General features: G+C 48.2%; 1 protein-coding gene across 1 annotated transcript in view; it reads left to right on the top strand.

Annotated features, from left to right (window-relative positions):
* Window positions 1–13,915, top strand: part of CNTFR (ciliary neurotrophic factor receptor) — a gene marked incomplete in the record, with an annotated part of 524,182 nt that overhangs the window by 399,117 nt on the left and 111,150 nt on the right. The window contains 1 exon segment of the mRNA XM_056551475.1: window positions 5,046–5,276. Within this exon segment, the coding sequence (XP_056407450.1) occupies window positions 5,046–5,276 (231 nt within the window).

The following is a 13,915-nucleotide window of genomic DNA, read 5'->3' as shown; positions in this document are numbered from 1 at the left end:
ATATTCTTGTATATAGGAGGCAGTATTATAGTAGTTATATTCTTGTATATAGGGAGCAGTATTATAGTAGTTATATTCTTGTATATAGGAGCAGTATTATAGTAGTTATATTCTTGTATATAGGAGCAGTATTATAGTAGTTATATTCTTGTATATAGGAGCAGTATTATAGTAGTTATATTCTTGTATATAGGAGTAGTATTATAGTAGTTATATTCTTGTATATAGGAGCAGTATTATAGTAGTTATATTCTTGTATATAGGGAGCAGTATTATAGTAGTTATATTCTTGTATATAGGAGCAGTATTATAGTAGTTATATTCATGTATATAGGAGCAGTATTATAGTAGTTATATACTTGTATATAGGAGGCAGTATTATAGTAGTTATATTCTTGTATATAGGAGCAGTATTATAGTAGATATATTCTTGTATATAGGAGCAGTATTATAGTAGTTATATTCTTGTATATAGGAGGCAGTATTATAGTAGATCTATTCTTGTATATAGGGGCAGTATTATAGTAGTTATATTCTTGTATATAGGGGCAGTATTATAGTAGTTATATTCTTGTATATAGGGGCAGTATTATAGTAGTTATATTCTTGTATATAGGAGCAGTATTATAGTAGTTATATTCTTGTATATAGGGGCAGTATTATAGTAGTTATATTCTTGTATATAGGAGCAGTATTATAGTAGATATATTCTTGTATATAGGAGCAGTATTATAGTAGTTATATTCTTGTTTATAGGAGGCAGTATTATAGTAGTTATATTCTTGTATATAGGAGCAGTATTATAGTAGTTATATTCTTGTATATAGGAGGCAGTATTATAGTAGTTATATTCTTGTATATCGGAGGCAGTATTATAGTAGTTATATTCTGTGTCCCCCTTCCCTTCTCTTTATAGTCAGAGGTTGGGCCCCGGACCCCTCTTTATCCCCCTTCCCTCCTCTGTACAGTCAGTGGTTGGGCCCCGGACCCCTCTGTGTCCCCCTTCCCCCCTCTGTACAGTCAGTGGTTGGGCCCCGGACCCCTCTGTGTCCCCCTTCCCTCCTCTGTACAGTCAGTGGTTGGGCCCCGGACCCCTCTGTGTCCCCCTTCCCCCCTCTGTACAGTCAGTGGTTGGGCCCCGGGCCCCTCTGTGTCCCCCTTCCCTCCTCTGTACAGTCAGTGGTTGGGCCCTGGAACCCTCTGTGTCCCCCTTCCCTCCTCTGTACAGTCAGTGGTCGGGCCCCGGACCCCTCTGTGTCCCCCTTCCCTCCTTTGTACAGTCAGTGGTTGGGCCCCGGACCCCTCTGTGTTTCCCCTCCCCTCCTCTGTACAGTCAGTGGTTGGGCCCTGGGCCGACCCCTCTGTGTTTCCCCTTCCCCCCTCTGTACAGTCAGTGGTCGGGCCCCGGACCCCTCTGTGTCCCCCTTCCCTCCTTTGTACAGTCAGTGGTTGGGCCCCGGACCCCTCTGTGTTTCCCCTTCCCCCCTCTGTACAGTCAGTGGTTGGGCCCAGACCCCTCTGTGTACCCCTTCCCTCCTCTGTACAGTCAGTGGTTGGGCCGCAGGCCCCCTGTGTCCCCCTTGCCTCCTCTGTACAGTCAGTGGTCGGGCCCCGGACCCCTCTGTGTCCCCCTTCCCTCCTCTGTACAGTCAGTGGTTGGGCCCCGGACCCCTCTGTGTTTCCCCTCCCCTCCTCTGTACAGTCAGTGGTTGGGCCCTGGGCCGACCCCTCTGTGTTTCCCCTTCCCCCCTCTGTACAGTCAGTGGTTGGGCCCAGACCCCTCTGTGTACCCCTTCCCTCCTCTGTACAGTCAGTGGTTGGGCCCCGGGCCCCTCTGTGTCCCCCTCCCCTCCTCTGTACAGTCAGTGGTTGGGCCCCAGGCCCCTCTGTGTTTCCCCTTCCCCCCTCTGTACAGTCAGTGGTTGGGCCCCAGGCCCCCTGTGTCCCCTTTCCCTCCTCTGTACAGTCAGTGGTTGGGCCCCAGGCCCCCTGTGTCCCCCTTCCCTCCTCTGTACAGTCAGTGGTCGGGCCCCGGACCCCTCTGTGTCCCCCTTCCCTCCTCTGTACAGTCAGTGGTTGGGCCCCGGACCCTCTGTGTTTCCCCTTCCCTCCTCTGTACAGTCAGTGGTTGGGCCCCGGACCCCTCTGTGTATCCCTCCCCTCCTCTGTACAGTCAGTGGTTGGGCCCGGACCCCTCTGTGTCCCCCTTCCCTCCTCTGTACAGTCAGTGGTTGGGCCCCGGACCACTCTGTGTCCCCCTTCCCTCCTCTGTACAGTCAGTGGTTGGGCCCCGGGCCCCCTGTGTCCCCCTTCCCTCCTCTGTACAGTCAGTGGTTGAGCCCCGGACCCCTCTGTGTCCCCCTTCCCTCCTCTGTACAGTCAGTGGTTGGGCCCCGGACCCCTCTGTGTCCCCCTTCCCTCTGTACAGTCAGTGGTTGGGCCCCAGGCCCCCTGTGTCCCCCTTCCCTCCTCTGTACAGTCAGTGGTCGGGCCTCGGACCCCTCTGTGTCCCCCTTCCCTCCTCTGTACAGTCAGTGGTGGGGCCCCTGACCCCTCTGTGTCCCCCTTCCCTCCTCTGTACTGTCAGTGGTCGGGCCTCGGACCCCTCTGTGTCCCCCTTCCCTCCTCTGTTCAGTCAGTGGTGGGGCCCCTGACCCCTCTGTGTCCCCCTTCCCTCCTCTGTACAGTCAGTGGTTGGGCCCTGGACCCCTCTGTGTCCCCCTTCCCTCCTCTGTACAGTCAGTGGTTGGGCCCCGGGCCCCCTGTGTCCCCCTTCCCTCCTCTGTACAGTCAGTGGTTGAGCCCCGGACCACTCTGTGTCCCCCTCCCCTCCTCTGTATAGTCAGTGCTCGGGCCCCCGGGGCTCCCAGGAGATTTGCTGCTTCACTTCTGTTGATTATTCATGGGGTTTAGCAATGAAAACAGATTAGCGAGGGGTCAGAGGTCGGCAACCAGGTCAGGGGTCACAGGAATAGTCTGTACCACAAGGACTGAGAAACCACATGAAAGGAAGAGAAGTCACTGGGACCTGATGACTCCATCACTACAGGAGAGTAACTGGACTCCCAGTTCTTACACTGATACACTGAAACATACCCTCAGCGAGGGAGAGGGATTTGTGCTACAATTGTGATGACCCCACAGTGGTGTTTTTGCATTTGTTTTAGTCTTATATAGATTATTGAGCCCTGGGTGTTATTATTGGGCTCTGGAAGTGACTATTGGGTTCTGGGAGTTACTCTTGGGCTCATGAAGTGACTATTGGGCTCTGGGTGTTACTATTGGGCTCTGGGTGTTATTATTGGGCTCTTGGAGTGACTATTGGGCTCTGGGAGTGACTATTGGGCTCTGGGTGTGACTATTGGGCTCTGGGTGTGACTACTGGGCTCTGGGTGTGACTATTGGGCTCTGCGTGTGACTATTGGGCTCTGGGTGTGACTATTGGGCTCTGCTTGTGACTATTGGGCTCTGGGTGTGACTCATGGCGGGTAACTGATCTGTCCTTTCAGCATTGGTGGCAATGACGTTGGTCCCATATACTTGTCTCACAGACGTCTTGGTCACCTCCATCCATGGCACATCCTCCGAGGTGCATAGCCCGGTGTTATGGTGGAGGAGAGCGCCATGGGATGTGGATCCGTACATCCTAGAGGATGGACGTCATGGACCGGGAGACGCCACCATGTCCTGGAGATGTTTCGGTTTCCATTAATGACTCCAATGAACCGGTCTTGTCTTTAGTGAATACACGAGGGCTCATAGTACGGTCACCTCTTCCAGCCCTGGTCAACACCCTATAGGTCCTTCTTCTCGAGACTACGGTGACCCTGGTCAACACCCTATAGGTCCTTCTTCTCGAGACTACAGTGACCCTGGTCAACATGCCTATAGGTCCCTCTTAAGACTAAGGTGAACCTGAGCTGGTTCCTGGTGTTGGCGGATTTGCTAATCCCAAACTTGCACCTTTATGTGGCCAACATGGATCCCCTCCACCTTTTTATCATGTGTCATCAAGACACAACCATATTTACTCATTCCTGATGTACATTACTGAGGAGGAAAACAAAAAGGTCCAACGGTATCGCCATTGGCGGTGGTGGAGTACCGACGTCTAAAAGAGAATAGTTTGGGCCACCACAATACACACTTTGTCATTAGGGCCTGTCCCAGAAGAAGAAAGGTTTACACCACTTCAACATTAAAGATCAGAATAGCCGACAACAACTGGATCAGCGATTCAGTGGGGTGAGTCCCAATACGGGGTCCAGAGGTGCCAGGAACAACCAAGTACGAGACTCAGTACACTTGCATAGAAAGACAAAAATCGGTAGCCTGCACTTACGGGATGTGGGACCTGGAGGTCCTAACCGTAGTCACCGGAGGACCTGGCTCCTTAGGCCTGCGTTGTACACTCAAAGGCTCCTGCCGGTGGTTTTGCGCAAGTGCGCTTCTTCCGGCGGTTTCGCGCAAGTGCGTTTCTTCTGGCGGTTTCGCGCATGTGCGCTTCTTCCGGCTTCCAGGCCGGAAGAAGCGCACTTGCGCGTAACCGCCGGCAGTCGCCTCTTAGTGTCCCACACAAGCCTAAGGAGCCTGCTCCTCCGGTGACTTCGGTTAGGAGCTTTGGGTCCCACACCCAGCGGTGAGTGCAGGCTACCGATTTTTGACATTTTATGCATTTGTTATAAGGGCCCCTCTCTGCCCCTTTCCCCACTCCTCCCAAACTGAACAGGTTCTGTCTGTGTTCTGGTGATGTCCATGGGGCCCCTGATAGGCCCAGGCACCAACCATGTGTCCAGCACTTTGGTTGGTGCCTGGGCCTATGGTGAGGCCCTCAGGTCCTCTGATGGGTCAATCCTAATCTGTATCCTACTGTACACAACTAATAACAATAAATATATGCAGACAGGAGATACCCCAAGTTGTCCTATGAGTCGATGGCCGCACATGTTGATTTCCTTTTTGTGTGTCCATGACTAATGCCGCCATTTCCTGTGACCTCCAAGGTGGCTTCAGGCCTCTCATTCCATCTCGTATGTTTCTTGCAGATCCACATATCCAGTACGAGAAGATTGGTTCCAATGCAGTAATAAAGTGCGGCAGCATGGACCCGGAGGCCGCGGTGACGTGGACGGTCAATGGGACAGATATCGACCACTCCCAGCTGAACGGCTCCGCCCTCCTTCTCCATAATTTGGATTTATCGCACAATGGTTTCTACTCTTGTTTTGAAGGCTCGTCGTGGCAGCTCTGGCACCAGACTATCCTCAAAGTGGGGCGTGAGTATCTCCTCCACCTTCTTGTCTTCTCCACTAAAGCCAAATTCTGATAATCCAGAAATCCCAAGGAGTTACTGAAAATTCCAGGGGCCCAATAGAAAATCTGTACCGGGCCCCCACCTTATATGTTCCATTTATAATACTGGAGTCTTCTTATGTGGCACCATAGATACGCCCCCTGCTGATCTATAGCTACACCCTTACTTATCTGTGCTTGCACCCCTGCTGATCTGTAGTTACACCCCTGCTGATCTTTAGTTACACCCCTACTTATCTATAGCTACACCCTTACTTATCTGTGACTACACCCCCTGCTGATCTGTAGTTACACCCCTGCTGATCTTTAGTTACACCCCTACTTATCTATAGCTACACCCTTACTTATCTGTGGCTACACCCCCTGCAGATCTGTAGTTACACCCCTGCTGATCTGTAGTTACACCCCTGCTGATCTGTAGTTACACCCCTGCTGATCTGTAGTTACACCCCTGCTGATCTGTAGTTACACCCCCTGCTGATCTGTAGTTACACCCCTGCTGATCTGTAGTTACACCCCTGCTGATCTGTAGTTACACCCCCTGCTGATCTGTAGTTACACCCCTGCTGATATGTAGTTACACCCCTGCTGATATGTAGTTACACCCCTGCTGATATGTAGTTACACCCCTGCTGATCTGTAGTTACACCCCTGTTGATCTGTGGCTACACCCTTACTTATCTGTGGCTACATCCCTGCTGATCTTTAGTTACACCCCTACTTATCTATAGCTACACCCCTACTTATCTGTAGTTACACCCCCTGCTGATCTATAGCTACACCCTTACTTATTTGTGGCTACACACCTGCTGATTTTTAGTTACACCCCTACTTATCTATAGCTATACCCCTGCTGATCTGTAATTACACCCCCTGCTGATCTGTAGCTGCACCCTTACTTATCTGTGGCTACACCTGCTGATTTTTAGTTACACCCCTACTTATCTATAGCTACACCCCCTACTGATCTGTAGTTACACCCCTGCTGATCTGTAGTTACCCGCCTGCTGATCTGTAGTTATACCCCCTGCTGATCTGTAGTTATACCCCCTGCTGATCTGTAGTTACACCCCCTGCTGATCTGTAGTTACACCCCCTGCTGATCTGTAGTTACACCCCCTGCTGATCTGTAGTTACACCCCCTGCTGATCTGCAGTTACACCCCCTGCTGATCTGCAGTTACACCCCCTGCTGATCTGCAGTTACACCCCCTGCTGATCTACAGTTACACCCCCTGCTGATCTGCAGTTACACCCCCTGCTGATCTGCAGTTACACCCCCTGCTGATCTGTAGTTACACCCCCTGCTGATCTGTAGTTACACCCCCTGCTGATCTGTAGTTACACCCCCTGCTGATCTGTAGTTACACCCCCTGCTGATCTGTAGTTACACCCCCTGCTGATCTGTAGTTACACCCCCTTCTGATCTGTAGTTACACCCCCTTCTGATCTGTAGTTACACCCCCCGCTGATCTGTAGTTACACCTCTTCTGAAATCCCACTGGTCCGCCATGTTTCCAGTTGTACAGGTAAATTCTTACAACCATTAGAATTGAAATCTGAGAACATGACTGACTATTTTTTTAGATTCCCATTTCTGTGGAAATTCCAGTATTCTGGAATGATGCTACTTCTATGGATTCTGGACTATCGGAGTTTTACTGTATACCATACACTATTATGTTACATACCCAACATTGGTGTTCTGTGTAACCTCGAGATCACATGATGACACTTTCTATTACTGTTGACCTTATACTGTGCAGTAGTGTTCAGCGTTTTTGCGGTATTCTATGTCTATGTGAGATGGTCTCATCTGTTGGAGACAGTGACTGGTAATAGTTAATGAGGATTTATTACATTAAATATCTGACATATTACATGGCATGATATATATTATTAGAGCTCTACATTTTTCAGAGATGCCGTTTCTGGTTACTTAGTCATGTGCAGTACCACTGTCCACCACTGCTGTTCCCATAGACGGACATGCTATAGCGCCTCCTGGTTGAATTTCACTGAGGCCATATTCTGGGGTTTTTGCAGTTAGGTGCCATTATCTTCTCTTCTATGTATTAAATATGGTCCTCCCCCAGAAAACAACTTATGCCGTATTCAAGGGATAGGATATCTAATCGCAGGGGTCCCGCCATGGGGACGCCCGCGATCTCCGCTGTGGCACCCTGGTCATCCAATGCACGGAGTAAACTCTGCTCTGTACCGGATGACTGGCGACCACAGCCACCACACCCCCTCCATTCATGTCTATGGGAGGATCCATCACACCCCCCCATAGACATGAATGGAAGGGGAATGACATCACAAACACTGAAGCTGCAAGCTTCCGTGTTCTGGATGCCGCCGCTGCTGGCCCAGAGATTGCGGGGGTCCCCATCAGTGAGATCCCCATGATCAGACATCTTATCCCCTATCGTTTGTTCAGGGGATAAGATGTTTTCTGGCAGAGTACCCCTTTAACTGTGCAAACCAATGGTCCAAGATCTACCACAACTGGAGTTAAAGGGGTACTGCGCGCCTAGACATCTTATCCCCTATCCAAAGGAACGCCGGGTGCAGCAGGGAGATTGCGGGGGCCGTTTAGAGTGTCGGGTGCAGGCAGATGTCACCTAAATGCAAGTCTATGGGAGGGGGCGTGATGGCCATCACGCCCCCTCCCATAGACTTGAATTTAGGTGGCGTGGCCGTGACATCACGAGCCTCCGCCCCGCATTTCCAGTAAACCGTCAGGGAGCGACGTTCGATCAGTGCACCTGATGTCTGGGGATGCTGCAGCCAAGATCGTGGGGGTCCCCAGCGGCAGGACCCCCGCGATCAGACATCTAATCCCCTATCCTTTGGATAGGGGATAAGATGTTTAGGGGCGGAGTACCCCTTTTAATCTGTAGAGGTCCTGCTCCGAGAGCATTGGTTGTAGGACAATGAGCCGGATTGTTCTGAAATATCTCATAAATAGAATGTCTCTTCATCTTGGGGTCAGATTCTACGGAAAACAAGTTATTTTCAGAAGAATTTCCAGGTAATTTTGTCAAATCATAAATATTCTATGAACTTTATCATGAGCTTCTATGAGCGGAGCCTCGAGGCGCAGACATAACCGATGTGAAGCACCGAGCGGAGGAGATGTCGAGGCTTCTCTGTAGACAATATTCTTGTGTTCTTGAAAGACTACAACTCCCACCTTGACCTGGCAGCGTAGGCTATCGGGGCTGGGTAGGAGTTGTAATTTTGCAGCAACTGGAAAGCCATGGCTTGGAGAGCAATGCTATAGGTTGAGGTCGGTTCTTCTAGACCTTGACTTAAAGGGGTACTCCACTGAAAATCAACTGGTGCCACAAAGTTAAACAGATTTTTAAATTACTTCTATTTAAAAAAAATTATCGTTCCAGTATTTATCAGCTCCTGTATGCTCCACGGGAAGTTGTGTAGTTCTTTCCAGTCTGACCACAATGCTCTCTGCTGACACCTCTGTCCATGTCAGGAACTGTCCAGAGCAGGAGAAAATCCCCATAGCAAATCTCTCCTGCTCTGGACAGTTCCTGACACGGACAGAGGTGTCAGCAGAGAGCACTTTTGTCAGACTGGAAAGAACTACACAACTTCCTGTGGAGCATAAAGCAACTGATAAGTACTGGAAGGATTAAGATTTTTAAATAAAGTAATTTACAAATCTGTTTAACTTTGTTGCACCAGTTGTTTAAAAAAATAAATAATGTTTTCCAGTGGAGTACCCCCTTAAACCTAAATCCACAAATATCTTACCATAACACATTTATGGAATCCAAAATGTCCGTTGACTATCTTTTACGTTGAAGGATCTGTAGGCCATTGAGGTCGGCACATCTCATGGGTGAACGGTATTGGTCCAAAGTATCAATGCCCCAAATTTGTCTTAGATCCTTCGAAGACGTTCCATAACCGGCCATCGTCTTCGTCGGCTCCTCCATTGGGGTTGTTTGTAATCTTGGTCACGTTTCACCACTCGTTCCAATCAACTAGACTCGTTCTTAAGGACGTTTCATCAATCATCCGAGTGGATTCATCAGTTGAAAGAGTCACACTGAAGAGGACACTCGGATAAGTGGCGAAGCGCCTTCACCATTCGCGATATGTCCGGCTGATTTTGAGTTGATGAAGCGTCTTCCCTTTTGATTTTGCTTTATTACAGCTACATAAACCATGACCGAAAAAAAAAAAAAATATATATATATATATATATATATATATATGTATATATATATATATCTAGAGAGAGAGAGATGGACAGAGAGGGAGAAAGAGAGAGAGATGGACACAGAGAGAGAGAAAGGGGGAGAGAGAGATGGAGAGAGAGATGGACACAGAGAGAGCGAGAAAGAGAGAGAGATGGACACAGAGAGAGAGAGAGATGGACAGAGAGAGAGAGAGAGAGAGAGAGAGATGGACAGAGAGAGAAAGGGGGAGAGAGAGAGAGATGGAGAGAGAGAGAGATGGACAGAGAGAGAGATGGACAGGGAGAGAGAGAAAGGGGGAGAGAGAGAGATGGACAGAGAGGGAGAGAGAGAGAGAGAGAGAGAGAGATGGACAGAGAGAGAGAAAGGGGGAGAGAGAGAGAGATGGAAAGAGAGATCGACAGAGAGGGAGAAAGAGAGAGAGATGGACAGAGAGAGAGAGATGGACAGGGAGAGAGAGATGGACGGAGAGAGAGAAAGAGAGAGATGGACAGAGAGAGAGAGAGATGGACAGAGAGAGAGAAAGGGGGAGAGAGAGAGATGGAGAGGGAGAAAGAGAGAGAGATGGACAGAGAGAGAGAGATGGACAGGGAGAGAGAGATGGACAGAGAGAGAGATGGATGGAGAGAGATATATGACAGCATCGAGGGTTGACTTTTGTGCAAGTGGTTACCCAGGCAGATACACCAAGGATTAGATACAGGATTAGATACACCAACTCCGAAAATCACAGCACCAGTCAGGTCTTGGATCATAAAGAAAAACTGGAATTTTTTATTGTCCCCAAATAAAGTGCAATGTTTTGGCAGCAGTAGCTTTTGGGGACAATAAAAATTTCCAGTGTCTATGACCGAATGTCTCATCCATGGAATCCAATGGTCCTCTTCCCTCTTCGGTGATTCATAACCGGGGTACATTTTTAAAATTTTTTTGTTTCTCGTGGCAAGAGCCAACTAATATTAAGAAATAAAAATATAATAATTTGGCTGATGATTTGACTTTGAAAATGTGGTCAGGTCTGTTCTGTACTTCGTCCCCAGGAGTGATTGGAATCTGCGCTCAGATAATACGCGAGACACAATGTCTGGCTGGAAGCCTTTTTGCCGGGTTCTTTTCCATTTTACTAAGTGGGTAACATGGTTTCCGATGATAGGACATGAAGTAATGACAATCATATTTTCGCAATAAATTGTATTTATTCGGCTGCGAGCAGTAAATGAAGGAAGTAGGGGATGATATCCATCAAAGTGTGCAGTCACACATGAATCATTGTGTATGTCCAATCCTGCTGAAAAGTAACAGCTACGGACATCCAGCCATCGGGGCCTGGTATAAATGAGTTTTCAAAGTCTGGGGGGGGGGGAAGGGGGAGTTAATTTTGTCAGCGTCAGTGAACAAATCTACAAGGAATGAGCCGAGCGGAGGCGGCTCATTGTGGGGATCACAGGATGAGTTATAGACCGAGGAGGCAATAAGGATCTGACGAATGTCGCCCTTCCTCCGACTCATTCTAGGATCCCTCCACCCCTCCTCACACCCCCTTTAATCTCATTCTGTTACCTCTGGACCCTTCGTCATCCTCCTTTATGACATTGTTCTTTTACCTCCCATAGTAAACTGACTCCGTTCCACCATAAATATAATTTTCTCCCATCCTCTCTGGATGACTTCACCTTGAAGCTCTCGTGTCCTATAACTTATTCTTATCTCTTTTCGGGCAGCGGTTGCCCTACCGTAGGATATATCTTGTGTGTACGCTATACAATAAACCAGAGAACCATTTTTGACTCAATCGTGTGTCAATGTGTTTTTCTCCGTGCACGTATTATCTAATTTGGCTCAGGACATCAACCTAGAGCGGTCACTTGGAACGTATCCAACACAATAGATGGTTCATTTGTGAGGTGCATGGAACAAAGTTTTGCCCGAGAGAGGCATCAAGGACCTGACATGTCACTCTTCCACCGAAACATTCTTGTTGTCCTCTGCCCCTCAATATACTGCCTTTACTCTTCTGCCTTGTTTATCTCATTCTGTTTCCCCCTTATTAATCCTACATATTATATTATTGTAGTTTCTGTTCCCATTTCCCATAGTGCTCCAGCGTTTTGAACAATTTGTTCAGAACGCTACGAGCCGGAGGCCGTGATCATGGCCTTAAGGACCACGCCCCGTTGAGCCATCACGTCACACCCCCTCCCATAGTTCTGAATGTCGGTGGACATGCCCCCTCCCATAGTCCTGAATGTCGGTAGACATGCCCCCTCCCATAGTCCTGAATGTCGGTAGACATGCCCCCTCCCATAGTCCTGAATGTCGGTAGACATGCCCCCTCCCATAGACCTGAATGTCGGTAGACATGCCCCCTCCCATAGTCCTGAATGTCGGTAGTCATGCCCCCTCCCATAGACATGAATGGAGGGGGCGTGGCGTGACGGCACAAGAAGGCATGGCCGTAACGTCACGACCACTGCCACCAGGTGCTGCATGAGATCGCTCATTGTTTTTACTCTGGACCCTTCTTCGTCCTCCTTATTACATTATTTTAGATTCGGCTCCCATCTCCCATAGTAAACGGACCCCATTGGGGTCCGTTTACTATGGGGGATGGGAGCCGAATCTACAATAATGTAATAAACATGCCTTCTCCCACCCTTATTCCACCAGTGGTTGACTTCACCTCTCGACGACTTCATCTTATATTGTTATGGATAATAGATACAAAATGGAGATCATGGTTGCATCCTGAACTACGCCCTGTGTGACCATCCCCTTTTGGCACAGAGAAAATAATGATGCGGTGCTTACGTAAAGTAGTCTGCTAACCAATTAGAATGCTTACACAGTGTGCTACGCCATACTGAAGGATATATCTTGTGTGTACGCTATACTATAAACCAGAGAACCATTTTGACTCAATCGTGTGTCAAGGTGTTTTCCTACGTGCACATATTATCTAATTTGGCTCAGGACATGAACCTAGAGCGGTCACTTGGAACGCATCCAAAACAGCATCCTGGTGGCTGGTTTCCATGACACCTTTACTCCTCCATGTTGCTTTTCCCAAGACAAGTTTCATGTCCATAGCAGCCCTCAATGGTCTCCTACTGCTAGGTCACCCAGTGGCATCGACGGACAGCATGGCTCCCTGCTTTCCTGCTGTACATATGTGATTTGTGTAGCTCCGAGAAGAAGGCCTTCCCCTCCCCCATGTTCAATTTATAGGATGAGGCCCACATAGGATCGCCACCTTTCTTGCAAAAAAAATTACCGGCAATGCTAATTTGCATAATAATTATATATGCGTGACATCACAGGATACACATATGATACACATGTGAAATTTTGTCCTATTCTGACCCCTAAAACTTTATTTCTCCTTATACCAGCTCATTTTTTTCGCCCCGATCTGTAGTTTTTAGCAGGACCATTTTTGTTTTCATGTGACTTTTTGATCGCTTTATGTTAATTAAATTCGGGAGTTGCAGTTATTTACTAACTACAACTCCCAGCATGCCCTGATACAGCCTGTGGGTCAGCAGCTGCCCGAAATTAACAATAACTACAACTCCCAGCATGTTGGACTATATAGTAATATGTAGTATAGGTCAGTTTTTCCCAATCAGAGTGCCTCCAGCTGTTGCAAAACTACAACTCCCAGCATGTTGGATTATATAGTAGTATATAGTGCAGGTCAGCATTTCCCAACCAGAGCGCCTCCAGCTGTTGCAAAACTACAACTCCCAGCATGTTGGACGATATAGTAGTAGATAGTATAGGTCAGTGTTTCCCAACCAGGGGTGCCTCCAGCTGTTACAAAACTACAACTCCCAGCATGTTGGACTATATAGTAGTATATAGTATAGGTCAGTGTTTCCTAACCAGAGCGCCTCCAGCTGTTGCAAAACTACAACTCCCAGCATGTTGGGCTATATAATAGTATACAGTATAGGTCAGTGTCTCCCAACCAGGGGTGCCTCCAGCTGTTGCAAAACTACAACTCCCAGCTAGTTGGACTATATAGTAGTATATAGTATAGGTCAGTGTTTCCCAACCAGAGCGCCTCCAGCTGTTGCAAAACTACAACTCCCAGCATGGCCAGGTGGCAACCCTAGGCCCACGATATAAGCCAGGGTTCTTCATCATGATTAATTGGTCCTTACAAAATATCTTCCTACCTTCCCAATCTAGTACTATATCTCCTTGGTGATAGTATTCGTGTTCCTTTTTGCTTTCTCTTGACATTTTATGGTCGTATACTGGTGGAGAAGCCGCGATTATCAGCTTCCTATTGATTGCACTAAATCACAGCTCAGAATCCTCAAGAGCAAATCTCCACATCTTGTCTTTAAAGGGGTACCCCACTGCTAGACT

Source organism: Hyla sarda, chromosome 1 (genome assembly GCF_029499605.1).
Source record: "Hyla sarda isolate aHylSar1 chromosome 1, aHylSar1.hap1, whole genome shotgun sequence".
In the NCBI taxonomy this organism is placed as follows: Eukaryota; Metazoa; Chordata; class Amphibia; order Anura; family Hylidae; genus Hyla; species Hyla sarda.
This window is presented reverse-complemented; position numbering and strand designations above follow the sequence as displayed.